Below are 16,235 nucleotides of genomic sequence, written 5' to 3'. Positions count from 1 at the left end.
ACTCTTGAGTTAGTTCGAACCGTTAGATCTTCATAAAATTCAACGATGCAAATTCTTTTTTTAGATTAATATGAGAATTTCTAAACCCTCTCGACGAACCTCTCGACGAACGTGACAGGTTTTTTTAACACTGCTTTAATAATATAATAGATTACCACGGCCATCAACTCAACACATTTGCGCACGCTGCGTAAAAGACGAAGTCCCTAGTCCCATGACAATATTTTTTATCCCCGGCCTAGCCTTTGGAAACGTACGTATATACACAGAGAAGTCGTACCCCTGAACAGATCTTGTACTAATAGTCGTACAGTTTTTAATTATTGGATTGACCGTGAACTGATGAAAAAAGAAGAGGAGAAACGGCGAAGAGACGCTTCATCCATGACGAAGGCGACGGCGCCCATAAACCCATCCATCCTCTCTTGGCTGTCGATATCAATGTTTCCTCCGTCGCACGATTCGTTGCGTCCTCATGTTATTGGACTCTTCATCCGTTTCTTCTTCAAAAAAAGAAAAAGAAAAATTACAAAAAAACGTCACATCAAATATTTTGACACATGCACTGTTTAGATCTTTACCCGTAAACACAAAAAAACGTCACATCAAATATTTTGACACATGCATAGAATACTAAATGAAGTCTATTTACAAAATTTTTTGCATAGATGGACTGTAAATCGCGAGACGAATCTAATGAGCCTACGTAATCCATGATTTGCAACAGTGATGCTACAGTACCATCCGCTAATTATAGATTAATCATGGATTAATTATCATTATTAGATTCGTCTCGCGATTTACAACCCATCTGTGTAAAAAGTTTTGTAAATAGACTTCATTTAGTACTTCAAATTAGCAAGATTCCATCGCAAAATTTTTTTTGTCGGAACTAAACACGGCCACAGCTAAAATACGGCCGGCCGTAAATTTACCTGTTCGTATGATCGCACTGTTTTAGAAATATAATGATTAGGAATCAACATGCGGCCAGTGACACGTGTAAATAACCTCAAAACTTAAAAAAGTTGTAATTCTTCAACCATGCAACAAATACAAATTTCGATTGCACACTTGTATCTCTTTCGAGGAGACCTTCAAAACAAGACTACACTTAAATATATTTCGACGATAATTTTCAAAACATATAAATTGTTTTATGTACAATGAAAAAATGCCAAAATCAATTAGTCAAAATGCTAAATCGATCTGCTAAAGTTGCCTATTATTGATCATGCGATAAACATTCACCTACCTAATAAAGTTGTTTTCCCTTATCCACTATTGACATTAAATATTCTATCTTCACAATATAAACACCAATATCCAATTAACTGAACTCGGACATGCAAAAGCAACATTATGTAAACTCATGAGCAATTTTCGCAAACATCATAAGCAAATTAGAATGCGTGAAAAAGTATTTTCTCTCAAAAAAAATTATATCATTAAAACATAGTGTTGTGAGAACTTGTTTTGAAGTTTTTATTGAAACAAACACACCTGTGCAATCGGATTTTGATTTCGATGCTCGGTGTTGAAATTATGATCTTTTCTATTTTGAAATTATGTGCATGCATGCGCTGTTTGGTTCTGTTATTGTTTTTCACATGCATGCAACACTCACTGTCCAAACGGCCGTACGACCAGTCTGATTTACGGCCGGTCTAAAAATAAGTGTTTATTTTTTCGTTGAGGGCGGCCAAACACCAACTTTGTAGAGAGCACAATGATCATGGTCCAAAATACGATATAGCCCAATAGCTCTTCGTGGTCTTGATGGGCCTAAACTGCTCCAATACTCCACGTACGCTGACCCACCAAAGTCCCAAACCCCCAAAACCGTCTACACCCCCAAGTTCGGCGGCGGCGGCCGCAGGCGAGCTCCTCCCCGCCAACTCCCAGCACACACCCCCGTGGCGCCATGGCTCTCCTCCTCAAGCCCAAGCACCACCTCTCCGAGACCGGCCGCATCATCCTCCTCCGCCGCCTATGCGACGGCACACCAGCCCCGCCGGCCCCAACGGAACCCTCACCCCCGCCCCTGAACCGCGCGGAGATCAAGCTCCTGGACGCCCTGCACGCGGCGCTCCTCGACCACCGCCGCGCCAACCCGGCAGCCGAGCTCCCGGTATCCCCGCCGTTCGACACCCTCCCGTCCCTCTCCGCAGCTGTCTCCGGCCTGCTGCCTTCCCCGCCTTCCCCTCACCTCCCGCTCCACCTCCTCCGCCGCCTCCTCGCGCTCCGCCGCGGAGTTCCGCTCCCCGAGGCCGTCGCCTTCTTCCACCACGTTGTCCCCTCCTTGCCCGAAGACTCCCTCCCCGAACTCTACGGCGCTATGATAGACCTGCTCGCCAAACACCACCATTTCCCTCTCGCGCGCCACCTGCTCGACGAAATGCGCGAGCGAGCCGTCCCCATCTCGTCACAACTCATCCGGGCCCTGATCCGCCGGTATGTCCGGGCGGAGATGCCTTCGGAAGCGGCAGACCTGTTCCGCCACATGGAAGACTATGGAGCTGGGGCTCCGGATCCTGCCACACTGGCGTTCCTCCTCGGCGCCCTCTCCAAGAAGCGCCTTGCCAGTGAGGCGCAGTCGCTGTTCGACAGCTGCAAGTCTGTCTTCCCACCGGATGTTGTTCTCTACACTGCTGTGGTGCACGCATGGTGCCGCGCTGGGCGCCTTGATGAGGCGGAGCGCGTGTTTGCAGAGATGCAGCAATCAGGGATCGTGCCAAATGTATATACCTACACTGCTGTGATTGATGCAATGTATCGTGCAGGGCAGGTTCCCCGTGCACAAGAGCTCTTGTGCCAGATGATCGATTCTGGTTGCCCGCCAAACACGGCAACGTTCAATGCAATCATGCGAGCGCATGTCAAGGCCGGCCGTTCTGAGCAGGTGCTGCAGGTGCATAACCAGATGCAGCAGCTTGGATGTAAACCAGATATCATCACTTACAATTTCTTGATGGAGACACATTGTGGGAAAGGGCAGGGCAACCTTGATGCAGCACTGAAGGTTCTTGCGAAAATGACAGCAAAAGGGTGTGTTCCTGACTGCCACACGTTCAATCCCATGTTCAAGCTGGTGCTTGTGCTCGGCAACATTGATGCTGCGCGAAAGTTGTATGAAAAGATGAGGGAGCTACAATGCAAGCCAAATGTTGTGACATACAATTGCCTTCTAAGGTTGTTCAATAAGGAGAAGTCAATGGATATGGTTCTGAGGATGAAAAGGACCATGGATGCAGAAGGAATAGAGCCAAATATTCACACCTATGCGATTCTGATTGAGGCATTCTGTGGGAGAGGGAACTGGAAGCGTGCACATGCAACACTAAGGGAAATGATCGAGGAGAAGTCCTTTAAACCCTCAAAGCAGGTGCGAGATATGGTACTGACCCTTTTGAGGAAGGCTGGACAGCTCAAGAAGCACGAAGAACTTGTTGAATTGATGGCTGACCAGGGTTTCATTAGCCGTCCGGCAAGTGATGCACTGTGGAGCACTCTCTCGGCTTGCTGATTTTCATGTGTTAGATTGTTATTCAAGTGTATTCACACATAAAAAGGTAACTTTTCTTATGTGTTGTACCCTGATAAAGCTTTATGAGTAAAATTGATTGGGTGAGAGGTACCAGTCAAAATTTTAGTGCTACAGCCTGTCATCCTACAAGTATTTTTGGCCACAAGCTTTGTTGTTCAGCTAAAAAAAAGGCATACCCAGTGCCGTAGGCTTCCCGCACTGCGCCACAAGCTTTGCCGTTCAGCCAAGTTTGTTAATATGAGAGGTAACCATTCCTAGCAAAACTAGCGAATCTGAACCTTGGGTTTAGAATAAGAAACTTACAGGCAACGCATGGCCTATTGGCATTTACTTACAAGTAGCAACTATAGACCTTCTGGAATACAAGTAGCACAATAGGGTGTTTGCCTTTGTGAATTCTGATCACCCATCGGGGGTAGAGTTTGGGCAATCAAAGGTGGATCTGAGAACCACATCTAGTCAAATCTTATGTCCTTCCGATCCCAGAGACTACATTAGGTTTGCAGTTCTGATGCAAAATCAAAAGTCCAAAAATTATCTTGAACTTCAATTGCTTGATTCTGCCTGTTTGGCGCTACCCCTTTTTTTTCTGAAATTAGGAGCAGTGCTGTACTGCACTATTAGGTAGATGCGTACTACCCATATTCATATTGTTTGAGCTTTACGGGACATTTTAGGTTACAATGTTGCACTCTTATAGTAGTTAGCATTTTGAGAAATCATGGTTGGCATTCATTTAAATGGAGGTGCTGAGATGTACTATGCAGGACCAGCAGTCCTTGCTTCACATGATTCGAACTGTTTCAAAATGAATGCCTAATTTAATAGCATGGAAACCTCACATATATGTCCTATGACTGAGTAACCGCCCAAATTAAATTCTTGCAGTGACTGCATTCCTTATACGATCAATCTTCGGCTTGAAAAGTTGGCATGTTTCTGGACTCTTGTATCTTACTGACTACTAGCGAGTGTGTTTGCCTGCATAATCAGTTGCCTGCTGATGAATTCTTCATTCGCTTGTCTAGCTTGCAAATTTTTAACTAGGTGTATACATGCAAGCCTGCAACTTGTCTTGTATTCTTTTTTTTCCTCAGTAGCCATTTACATGCTGATGTACAGAACGTTTGGTGACGATAGAAACCAAACGTTGCAATGGCACCGTCAGTCTCAGTCATGAGGTGTTCATGTACATTTCTGCTTTTTATTCACTTCATCGCTTGAAATAAGGTTACCATAGACCTCCCAAGTCTCTGCTCCTCGCTTGAAGCTTTTTAACGTACTGCTACTTCAATGTTCACGGGGTAGGTTTTGAACTTCTGATCCGCCGGGTTTTTATGATGGCCCGATACTTGCCCGGCGTGCAGTCATTGCTCTGACATAGGGATAACTGGACTTCAAATGATCAAATCCTCCTCCTCGCGTACTCCATTGTTTCAGCATCCCCTAGGTATCGCGTTTGCGTTTAAGCTGTGTAATCTGCACGAAGGACAAAATCCATAGGCGCCGCACTTTTCAGAACTTAAGACGTGTCACGCTTTTTCAGAAGCGCCATGCTTAACTCCCATCTAACGTGCTCATCGGCAGCTTCCAATCTAATGTCTGATGCTCCTTTTTCCTGTTGTCCGTTGCCTACCAGCTCCGAAAATGGTCGGCGCACTCTGTCCGGGACCCGGTGCCATGCACCTGTACACCCTTCGATCCGGTTCAGGCTAGCTCAAGCTCGTGCTTCCCTTTCCCATCGATTGGTTGCTTCCTCTTCCTCAACCAATAGTCTTCAAATGTGGGTAAATTTATTAACCCATTGCGGTCAAAATTGGATACCGTTCCGTTTGTCTACACCCAGTCCAACCAAATCCAGTGCAGTGGATTGCTTTCCGAATTCTGAGCCGAGCCTAGCTATCTGATCGCTCGCCGTCACGCACCGGCTGACCGGCCGGGCCTGCGATCTCGACCCTGCGCAGCTCTCCAGCGCCCTGACGACCAAACATCCGGACGCGTCCAGGCGCTAGGCTCCAGCCACGGGCATTGTTCTGGCCTCCCGCCTACAAGACTCCGGAGCCGCGCCAGGCGCAGCGGCACATGCGAGCCCTCTCCCTCTTGTTTCGCTGCGGCGGCCGGGACCGAAGCCATCAGCCCACGCGTTGGCGTCGCCTCCAACGCGCGGCGTTTCCAAGCGCGGCCGCGGCAGCGAAGGCATCGCTCCCGTTTGGCGTCTTCCGCGCCCGCGCTCCTCTTAAAGCTCCGCCCCCAGCGCGCGCCCGCTCCCGCCCACTTGACTTGAGCGAGCCAGCGAGCTGTTCTCCCGTGACCTCACTCACCTCCTCCGTCAGGGCCCGAGGCTGCGGGTAGGGTAGGCGACACCGGCGAGGCAAATGGGCGCTGCCGCGGCGGAGGTGGTGGCGCCGAGGCCGCCGTCGGCGGCGGGCAAAAGGCGGTCCACCACGCTGAGGTTCCTGTTCGAGCTCGAGAAGCCGGACGGGCTGCTGCCCGGCACGGCCAAGCTCCCGCCGCCGTCGCCGGAGCCCGCGGCCGACAGCCTGATCGACAAGATCGCCTCGTGCCACCGCGTGTTCACGTTCGCCGCCGGCGCGGGCGAGAGCGACGAGGAGCGGGACGCGAAGCGGGACCGCCTCGTGGAGGTGCTCTGCGAAGTCCGGTCTGCGGGCGGCAAGCAGCGGGCGCTGGACCACCGCGTGATGGTGGCGCTGCTGAGGATGGTCGCCGCCAACCTGTTCCGGGCAATGCCGCCGTCGGCGTACCCGCCGCTGCCGCCCGACGGCGTGGACGAGGACGCGCCGGCGATGGTGCTGGCCCCGTCGTGGCCGCACCTCCAGGTGGTGTACGACATCCTCCTCTCCGCGGTCACCGCCGCGGACGCCAAGGCGCTGCGCAACCACGTGGACCGCGCCTTCCTCTCGGGCCTCCTCGCGCTGTTCGGCTCCGAGGACCCCCGCGAGCGCGACCGGCTCAAGACCGTGTACCACCAGCTCTACTCCAAGCTCACCGGCGAGCGCGCCTTCATGCGGCGCTCCATGGCCGCCGCGCTCCTGCGGCTCGTCTACGAGGCGCCCGCCGCCGAGCGCCACTGCGGCGTCGCCGAGCTGCTGGAGATCTGCGGCAGCATCATCAACGGCTTCGCCGTGCCGCTCAAGGAGGAGCACCGGGCGTTCCTGGCGCGCGTGCTGCTGCCGCTGCACCGCACGCGCTGGGCGCACACGTACCACCGCCAGCTCGCCTACTGCGTGCTCCAGTTCGTGCACAAGGAGCCGGGGCTCGCCGCCGCGGTCGTCACCGGCATCCTGCGCCACTGGCCCGTCACCAACTGCCAGAAGGAGGTGCTGCTCATCGAGGAGCTCGAGGAGATTCTCGACGTGATCGACCCCGACCAGTTCCAGAACCTGGCCGTGCCCGTCTGCTCGCGGATCGCCCGCTGTGTCAGTAGCTGCAGCTCTCAGGTCCGAGTCGCCCGACTTGTTTACATTATTTTCCCTACTATACTATTGTGCTTTAAATAATCTGCATTTTTTTCGCGCCAACAATTTCCGTTTGCATAATTTTGCATATTTTCTGTTCAAGCGAATTCAGTTCTAGAAATGTGGTCACTGAACATACCGTTAGACAGGCCACTTTCCTAAATTATGTGGTGGAGATTCAGATTCAGTGATCCACCTCCGCCCCGTAGCCATAACCATAGTTGGGTACATGTGGGAGGAAAAGGTGCCCTTTCACTCAACAGTTTTTGGGCGATAAAGTAACTTTATAAAGTGGCCTCACTTTAGTTTGTCGACTTCACGTACGCCGTTCGTGTAATTCAGCTTCAGAAAAGACACTTTTCTACATTTCATTTCATGTCCATGTTCCAGCTCCAAGGAACTTTTTTTTTGTTTGTTCAGAATGTGGTTCCTATTGAAAAAACTTTAGTTGTGAGATGCCAGTTTTTTTCTCATCACGCATGCGTGTTGGTGAAAAAGCGGTGAAAATGTTGGTGAAATAGATTTTTTTTTTGGGAAGACAGGAGAAGTGCACTGTCCTGTATCTGAATATACCAAAGTAACCAATCCGAATTCAGTAAAGCTGCTTTATAAATAAAGTCCCGGTGATGATTTCACTCTAGCCATCGTAGCGCGTTTCGTGTCGTGTAATCCAGTCTTGGAAAGTTCTCTTTTCTCGTTCTTAGGTTGTTGTTATAATATCGCTGTCCTAGACGAAAGAATTCTTTATTTCAAAAAAAAGACGAAAAAATTCTTAAAACTAGCCTCACAAACTCTGCTGTTGCTGCTGCTGCGTCACCTGCGTCAGGATTCTGCTCACAACGAACTCGTTCCCTTTCCAGGTGGCGGAGCGGGCGCTGTACGTGTGGAACAACGAGCGGTTCCTGGAGCTGGCGACGTCGTCGCCGGGCGTGATGGAGAAGATCCTGCCGGCGTTCGTGGCGAGCGTGGAGGACAACCTGGAGCGGCACTGGAGCAAGTGCGTGCAGCAGGTGACGGCCAGCATCAAGGCCCTGCTGGAGCAGGTGGCGCCCGACCTGTACGCCCGGTGCGCCGCCGACCTCGCCGCGCGGCGGTCCGAGGCCGAGGTCGCCGCCGCCGTGCGCGACGCCCGGTGGCGGAAGCTCGAGATGGCCGCCGCCGGCGCCTTCTAAGTAGCCCGCGGCGGCGAAGCGTCCAGTGTACATGCGTGCGTGGTGGCGATGGCAGAGTGCCAGGATTGATGGCGGCGCCGCGTGCCATCAATCCTGGCACCGGCGCCGCGGCTGTAAGAGCGAGACCGTGTGTTGTGCAAGCGAAGTTTGTGCTCCCGTGAGACGAGACACTGCCTGGTGCACCGCCCTGTGACCTGTGTCTCTTTGCCGTTGCAAAACCGCGGCCACGCACCCGGTAGCGGCTGGCCGCTGGTGGCATGTGACGACGCCCGGCGAGCCGGACGGCGGAGGCGCGCGTGAACCGACGAACCGTAAGGCTGTCAGGTTTTTGGAAGCGAAGTGACCGAGAGCGGCCCGTGTCGCGCGGCGTGGCGTGGGCGACGCCGTTTTGACCACCGGTTTTGGCAGTTCGGCCGTCGAGCGCGGGCAGCGGCTGGATGATTCTCGGCTCGCCCTTCCACGGCGCTGCGAATCCAGCTGCCCGACAAACTGCCAGTTGAGTCGCTTGTCCTCTGCTGCCTCTGAAATGTTCAGGATCAGGGCGGATGGGTGAAGGGGATTTACCAAGACGACGTTGACTGCCAGTGACTCACTGCCTCCTACATTGCATGTGACTCACTGCCTCACTGATCACCTGAAGGGGCCCAGCCGCGATAGGGCGCACCTTCTAAATACGAATAAAATGATACCAATATTGTATTAAAATCTTACGTATTCGTAGAGTGATTGTTGGGTAAAGCTTTATCCTAAGGAAACAAAATTTATCTTATGTTTCTAGACAAAGAGAGTTTGTTTTGTTGGTTGTGATTATTGTTCCAAAATTACTTGACAAAACCACATCAAAATCTGAGGGAGAAATGGGCCAGAGTTGTATCTCTTTTTTTAGAAAAAAATATCTCATCGAGGGCTTCAATACATCTTTCACAAAATACATAAGTTATCCATCTTTATAGCCTATTTAGCCCAATTAGCTACTACAAATATGTTCAACATCCTGATAAGATTAGCTCAACATTTTTCTTAAACGTGTTCAATATTTGATAATCAAAATGTTGAAACAGTACATACAAATGTCGAATTTGGTGGCACAAAATGTTCAAAGTACTAAATCGAATTATTGAAGCCGCTTCGTCTTTGACGAGCAGCCTTCTTCTCCGGCGAGTTCGGCGCGCGACGGCACAATGCAGTGGCGGTGCATGCGCGGCCCGCACAGAGCAGGGGAGGGCCGCCGGGGGGGGGGAGTGTGTGGCGGCGGGGTAGGCGCAACGACATGACAGGGGAGGGCCGGTGGCGGCGTGGCCGCGCGCGGCGGAGGCGGAGGTGGGGCAGCGCATGGCGGCGGGGTAGGGGAGGATCGGTGTGAAGGCAAGGGAGGGTTGGTGGCGGTGCGTGAGCGCGGCAGCATTGGTCGACGTGGGTTGGGGGCACGGGGCAGGGGAGGAGCATGGTAGGTGAGAGAAGGGTGAGGGTTAGGATTTGGATGTATTGATTCAATGGTGATGGTTGCACAAATTTCAAATGCTGGAATGTGTGGAAGAATTTTTTTAAAAAAAGATATATAGGATTGGCGTATCCCACCAGCAGTCCAGCACAAATCCATGTGCAAAGCGGTTTCCCTCTCCCTTCACCCTTGTAAAATCGCGGCTTTTTTATTTTTATATTTTTTAAAAACATTTTTTATAGAAATATATTTTTGGTTTCACATTTTACAGTTTTATACCCTACCACCCGGCAGGGGGGCGGCAGGGACCTACATGTAAATAAATATATTTTTTTTTTGCGTGGAGGCCTCTGGCGGGAGCCTGCCGCCTCCCGGCATGCACCTGCTGCCCGGTGGAGGGGCGGCAGGCAGCCCGCCCGCCCGGCAGGGGGGCGGCAGGCTCCCCCCAAATATAAAAGCTGAGCTCCTTCCCTCGCACCCTCATTTCCTACACACGAGATCCAGAGAGGGGAGAGGGAGAGAGGAGGGGTGAGGGAGGTAATTCCACCGGCGAAGCCCTGCGGATTTTGGATCCGAACCGCAGATAACCAATATTTTTCAACTTTCTCAATGAAATTTTTTTGTATGTTTAATTCTATGATTAGTAATTTTTATTATTGCAAGCACTTAGGGTTCGGATTAGTGGTTATAATTGAAGCCATACCATGTTTCTAGATATTGAATTAATTAAAATAAAGTCTTTGGATGGCCAGATATGTCGAGCAAGGTGGCGTTTCAAGTTCATTACGATGACTTCTATAGAATTACTCATGATTACTATGGAGTAAATCTATCAGCATTGGAAAGAAGACAGTGCAGTCTAGATAAACCCCTAGAGAGGAGTTTTGAGTCCATACGGAAATGTCTTCACAGGAAGTTCAATGTGAATCCAAAGACCCATTTGCTTACGGTTCATACCTTGACTTCCTGGGAAACTAATGGGGATTTCTGGGAGTTGACGCCCATAAGTAGTACAGAAGAATGGCAACATTACATGTACGCAGCTCTTGAAAGTGGGTGGCCTCTCGCAATGGTAATTCAGATTCACCAGAAGGCCGGTGATTTAGGTGAAGGGTCAACACACACAACATCTGACTGGAATGAAGAGATGGAAGAGGATAAAGAAGAAGAGAACGTTGTCGGTGTCCCGACCCGGGCGCCTGGATCCCAACTAGTAAATGTTGCGTGTTTCCTCGTCCCAGATGAAGATGCAAGAGGCAACACAGTAACGCACGGTTTATCCTGGTTCTGGCCGCGGGGTCGTACGTCCAGCAAAGGAGGTGTGCGAGGGCACTGTATTATCTTGCACCCGGAGTGCTTGTAGTAGGGGGTACAAGCAAGGCGAGAGAGGGAGGACGGCTCCCAAGTCTCTGCTAGAAGAGGGGTTGAACGGGGCGAATAGGGATGCCGGAGCGTGGGTGATGATGGATCTCGTCTAGGAGCGTTTGAGTGTCCTCTGAGAGAGAGCGTCGGAGACAGAGAATGCCCGCCTCCTCCTTTTATAGTCACAAGGAGGGGCGGCGCACATGGGTGGTGGCGTGGAAGTCGTAGTTTTCCCCGAATCGTGGGGTACAGTGACCGAATGCTGTAGGAAGTACATTGTGGGGCATGGCATCAGGCGTGGCAGGCGTCCTGGATATCGTCCTTGGTCCTGCGAAGATCGCGCCGGTCGTCCTGCCAGCCCCTGCAGGCGGCGTGGTCGTCGCTGGTGTATGGTCTTCTATATACGGCGCGGTGGCGTTCAGTGGGCCCTGCGGACTAGAGTCCTGTATGCCCAGTGACAGCGGGGCGCGCGACGGCCCCGGACCCCCTGGTCGGAGTGCGGGCGTGCACACTAGGAGGTCCGGGGGAAACGTGGAGGTCCCGGACTCCTCAAGGGGGGAGGTCTGGGACCCCGTCCGTGTGTGCTGAGCGCCCCTCTCTGAAGGACACGTGACGTCGCCGGACCCCTTCCTCAGTGGGAGGCGGGTCCGGTTGGTCGGTGTAGGCAGAATAGTAACGGGAGCAGTGCAGAGCCTGTCTTGTCTCGCGTCGCAGGTCCAATAGTGCTGCTACAGCATCCGGGGTGGTGGAGCGATGACCGGAGTCAGCAGATGGGACCCCGGTCACATCCACTGTGGGAATGGCGGCCCGACGCCGCCTGTCCTGGGTGCCGTGGTGGAGTGGCTAGCCTTTAATGCCTTCGTACGACGGGCGGGTGAGCGGCAGGGCCGTTTGTCTCTTATGCCGAGAGGTGGCCTCGAGCGAGGCGGAGATGAGTTACTCCCTCGAGGGTAGGTTTGCCACCCTCGAGCGAGGCGGAGATGTTTTGCCCGCTCGAGGGTAGGTGACCTACCCTCGAGCGAATCGGAGATGCGGGGCGCAGTCGAGGGGTCTCGACGGGGACCCTCGAGCGAGGCGGGGATCGTCCCGCGGGTTCGAGAGGGATGCGAATGGGCCGCACGCTGGGCTTCTTTGAGTCCTTTCCTTTTCTTTCAGATTGGAAGGAGGTCGTGGGCCTTCGTGGGCCCAGTTGCTTTAACATGTGTTTGCGTTTTAAGGCGATCTTAGTACCCCGATTAGGGTGTCCCTATTCGTGGTACCCGACAGTAGCCCCCGAGGCTTTGGTCGAGTCAGGGGATTCGACCAAAGGGTGATTCGGCGATTTCCCCCTTGACGTGATCAGTCAAGGTCGCGCACCCGCCAGACGCGCCTGAGCACCAGCCTGGCGGATGTGACAACACGCTGGTCGGGGTAGTGCGCCCGCGGGAGGAGTACTTCGAGGCGCGCACCTCTTTGTTTGTTTGTTTCAAGGACAAGACGTGTCCGCGGGCTGAGGGGGGCCAGGGTGACGACGGCGTCCACTGTTCTGCAGCTGGCGCTTCCGTCGCACTGTCCCGCACTCAGGGCCTTGGCCCTGCCTTCCCTGGTTGCCTGGCGGCGCGCCATTCAAGGGCGGTCAGCCTGGGCCGATGCTGCTCCGCTTAGCGTCCAGGGGCTCAGCTCCGCTTTATTTCGTTTGGTCGCGTCTTGGCATGGTGACCGAAGGCATCTTTCTTTCGTGGAGGATCGCGTTGTCACGGGCAGTCCAAGCCTCCACCCTTCGGTAGGGCCGAAGCTTGGCGCTCGGTGCAGTTATAAATAGGGGTCGCGGGACTCCCTTTCCTCTCCAACCTCCCAGCTCTGTCTTCTAGCTTTATCCAAGTCTTAATGTTTTCCTTTGCCATTCGTGGCCGGCCCCCAGATGGGGTGGCCTGGCTTTTTTAGGCCTTGGCGCCAGAAGAATGCTTGCGAGCGGTGGGGGAAGACCGGAGTGGGCGTGCGCACCATCCCTCAGCTTAAGTAGGATCCGCAGAAGAGCATTGGGCCCATGGGGTCCTGCTCCTGCGATGTCCCCTAGCCTGAAGGGGGATGGAAACGCCTAACCATGGCGTTAGTGCCAGGTTGGGTGGCTGTTCTTCGCATCGTCCCCCCCGGCAACAAGGTTGCTCTCGGGGAGACGGTGCGGAGGGTGCTGTCCGCCAGCTGGACCCCCCGCGTAGTCTTCGGTGGAGGAGACGCTAGAAGAAGGCTTGCGAGGAGAGCATTCCCCTGGACCCGTGCGGCCTGGGGGCCGCTCCTCGCATCCCTAGCAGCCTGGCCGTTGCGTCAGCCAGGGGCTCGGTGCCTTTCTTCGTAACTCGTTCCTCCCCAAGACAGGGAAAATTGCCACATAGGTGGCAATGTGTTTGTATTTTGTGACGGCTTTGTGCCGGTAACCCTTTGTAATCTTTATTTGTATTTGAGCAATAAAGTTCCCTTTCTCCCCTACGGGGAGGATGACCGAGGGTATAGGGGTGTATAGAGAGTTGCGACCCTCGAATATGCGTGAAGTCTCCTTTGCGGGGGCGCGTCAGCGCACCCGCGGGTGTAGCCCCGAGACCTTGGAGGAGAGTTTGTGCTCGTCCAAGGGCTATAAACGTTGTCCCACTGGGTTGCCTCACCGGGGTGGCCGTCCAGCGTCTTTTTTCAGCCGGCAACGGCACTCTTTCAGCCGCCCTCGGCATTCTCCGTGCCGGTACAGCGACCCGGTGTTTAGCTTAACCATCAGGGGAGCATACGTTAATAGCGGGGGGTTTGGTTATACACGTGGATCTTCATAATTGACGGTCGTCGATTTATTCGAGGGTGCGGTTTGAACCGTGGTGTGCGAGGAGCCCCCGAGCCTAGGCCCGTGTGAAGGCGTTCAGGGGAACCCTCGACTTTGATTACGACCCTCGTCGCCCTTCCGCAGGGAGGAGGGGTGAAGCACACCATGCTACCCATGCCCGGGCCGCGAGCAATGGCTGCTTCGGTGAGCTATTAGCGGGTAGTTCAAGCGGACGTCCGTGCCCCATTCGATAGGGGTCGGCTCATGGTCCATGGACACGTCTCATAGAACGCTCGCAAGGGTTCGCTAGGCAGGGCTCGGACCCGTTCGATAGGGTCCGAGGGCTCGATGCTCTCCCTCGATGGGATCCCCCTTCTAGGCACCCTCGACTGGCCTTGAACACTGCGTAGGGTGTCTCGAATTCCGCGTTCGAAGGTGGCTTGTACGGCACATCCCTGCAGTCCCTGACTCTGGTGATCTGGGGCGCCTGTCGAACCTCCGAAGGGCCAGGCTTCGAACCCCTGATCAGTAAGGCCTCGAAATACGGTTCCTTCGAGGGTAAAGGGACCCCTGAATGAGTATTCCATCTTGATTTGAAAACAATGCAGAGTCGCGAGTCACGCGCGCGGATCTTCTACTGGTGGTGGGCGACGTGGCCCGATTCATGCGGTGCGGTGCGGGCACGCCTTTTTAGGCGGCAGCCTCGGGTAGATGAAGCGGCGTGGGCGGCGCCTGACGGATGGGATAGTGCAACAGTCGCACCGTGCCGCCGGTTACGTGCCACAGTTATTGCTGCGTGTGCGCATGGGAGACTCCGTGGTCGCGGGGCCCAGCCGTCAGCGACAGCGAATTTTACCGCATTCAATGCGGTAGATTCGGGTTGAGGTGGCGGACCCGCTCATCGTGGTGAATAAAAATGAAAAGAAGGGGGATGTTTGGGCTCACCTGGCTGTTTGCCTTCATCTCACTTTGCCTTCTCCGCCTCCCCTGCATCCTGAGCCCGTAGCCAAGAGCGAAAGGGAGGAAGAAGGAGGCGAGGAAAAGAGGGAGAGAGAGAGCACCTTAGCCATCCCGGAGCATTCATTCCCATGTCCCCCCTTGACTTGGAGAGATGTCGGACATCCAGGAGCCATTGACATGGGGGAAATCCTCCGCCACCATGGCGGTTCTCGAGCAGTTGGTCGCCGACCGGCTGCTGCCGCGGATCACCGACTCGGGGGCGCTGGCGTGGATTTCCCCGCATCCGGACGAGACCGTACCTAAGCCCCCGCAAGGCTACATCGTGAGCTTCGTGCGCCTTCATGAGCGAGGCTTCGGCGTCCCCGTCAGCAGGTTCATGCGGGCGCTGTGCGACTATTATGGAGCGGAGCTTCACAACTTCAGCCCCAACTCCATCTCACAGGCGGCAGTCTTCGTCGCCGTCTGCGAGGGGTACCTCGGGATAGAAGTGCACTGGGATCTTTGGATCCACCTGTTCCGCGGCGAACTCTTCATCGAGAGTGGGCGGGGCCAACCGAGGCGGTTCGCGCGCGCCGGCGGCCTGACGTTCCACGTGCGTCACTCCCGGTGGAACCTCTACATCCACAGCAAGATGACAGCCGGGTGGAAGCGATGGTGGTTCTATCTTCGGAACTACGGCGGCGCACACCCGACATTCACCAACAAGGTGCTCCGGGAGCGTCCACCGAAGTGGGATTGGGGGGTGTCGCCCCCAGCACAACAAGACAAACTCGAAGTCCTCACCGACGCGCTGGCGCATCTGGCGAGGAAGGGGTTGACGGCGGCGGCCGTCATCGCAAACTTCCACCGGCAGAGGGTGATCCCTCTCGTGGAAAGGGCCCTACCGATCTTCCAGCTCACCCCCAAAATCCCGAGGATCTTTGGAGGATCAAGATGCGCCCCGAGACGGGGTACATTTCTCTGGTAAGTTTTGACTTCGAATCCGGTGTGGGTTGTGTAGCCCCCTTTTCCTGACTCCATCTTCGTCATGCTTTGCAGGGGTTGAGGTGCGGTACCTCGAAGCCCCGGTCCCGGAACAACGCCTGATCAACCGCCTCCACGCGGAGAAGATGAAAAGGTGGAAGGACGCGGCAAAGGCGAAGGTTGAGAGGAAGAGGAAAAGGAAAGCGAAGCACGACAAGGCATGCAAGCTCGTTCGCGCGGAGGGGAAGCCGCGGCCCGCCACGTCCGAGTCCTCAGAGGAGGACGAGGAGGAGGCCTCGGATGCCGAGGACCACGCTCTGGGGGGCGACGGGACGGCGGCGGGTGCGAGCCCCCCGCCCCCCCCCCCCCCCCCCCCGCCGACCTACCAGTGGGAAGATGACGAGGGGGCACCCGTGGCGCCAGAAGAGACGAGGGCCGTGGCGGAGTCATCGGCGAATCCCTCCCTCGAGGGTGCGGAGCGAGAGTCGTCCCCGCCGGCGGCCGGTGAGGAGACGCCCGCGCCCCAGGT

General features: G+C 54.4%; 2 protein-coding genes across 2 annotated transcripts; both read left to right on the top strand.

The window, feature by feature from the left end:
• The first annotated feature begins 1,817 nt into the window (after nt 1-1,817).
• LOC120658217 (pentatricopeptide repeat-containing protein At1g20300, mitochondrial-like) lies at nt 1,818-4,454 on the top strand. The gene is made up of 2 exons (XM_039936457.1): nt 1,818-3,572; nt 4,436-4,454. Exon 1 carries the CDS (start codon nt 1,925-1,927, stop codon nt 3,524-3,526), a length of 1,602 nt encoding a protein of 533 aa, XP_039792391.1. The 5' UTR covers nt 1,818-1,924; the 3' UTR covers nt 3,527-3,572; nt 4,436-4,454.
• Nucleotides 4,455-5,567: 1,113 nt separating this feature from the next.
• On the top strand, nt 5,568-8,363 carry LOC120658216 (serine/threonine protein phosphatase 2A 57 kDa regulatory subunit B' alpha isoform-like). Its single transcript, XM_039936456.1, has 2 exons — nt 5,568-7,005; nt 7,884-8,363. The coding sequence occupies exons 1-2, from the start codon at nt 5,923-5,925 to the stop codon at nt 8,193-8,195; spliced, it is 1,395 nt and encodes a 464-aa protein (XP_039792390.1). The 5' UTR covers nt 5,568-5,922; the 3' UTR covers nt 8,196-8,363.
• The last annotated feature ends 7,872 nt before the right edge of the window (nt 8,364-16,235 follow it).

Source organism: Panicum virgatum, chromosome 2N, assembly GCF_016808335.1.
Source record: "Panicum virgatum strain AP13 chromosome 2N, P.virgatum_v5, whole genome shotgun sequence".
NCBI lineage: Eukaryota > Viridiplantae > Streptophyta > Magnoliopsida > Poales > Poaceae > Panicum > Panicum virgatum.
The sequence above is the reverse complement of the archived record's forward strand: the minus strand, read 5'-3'. Positions and strand labels throughout refer to the sequence as shown.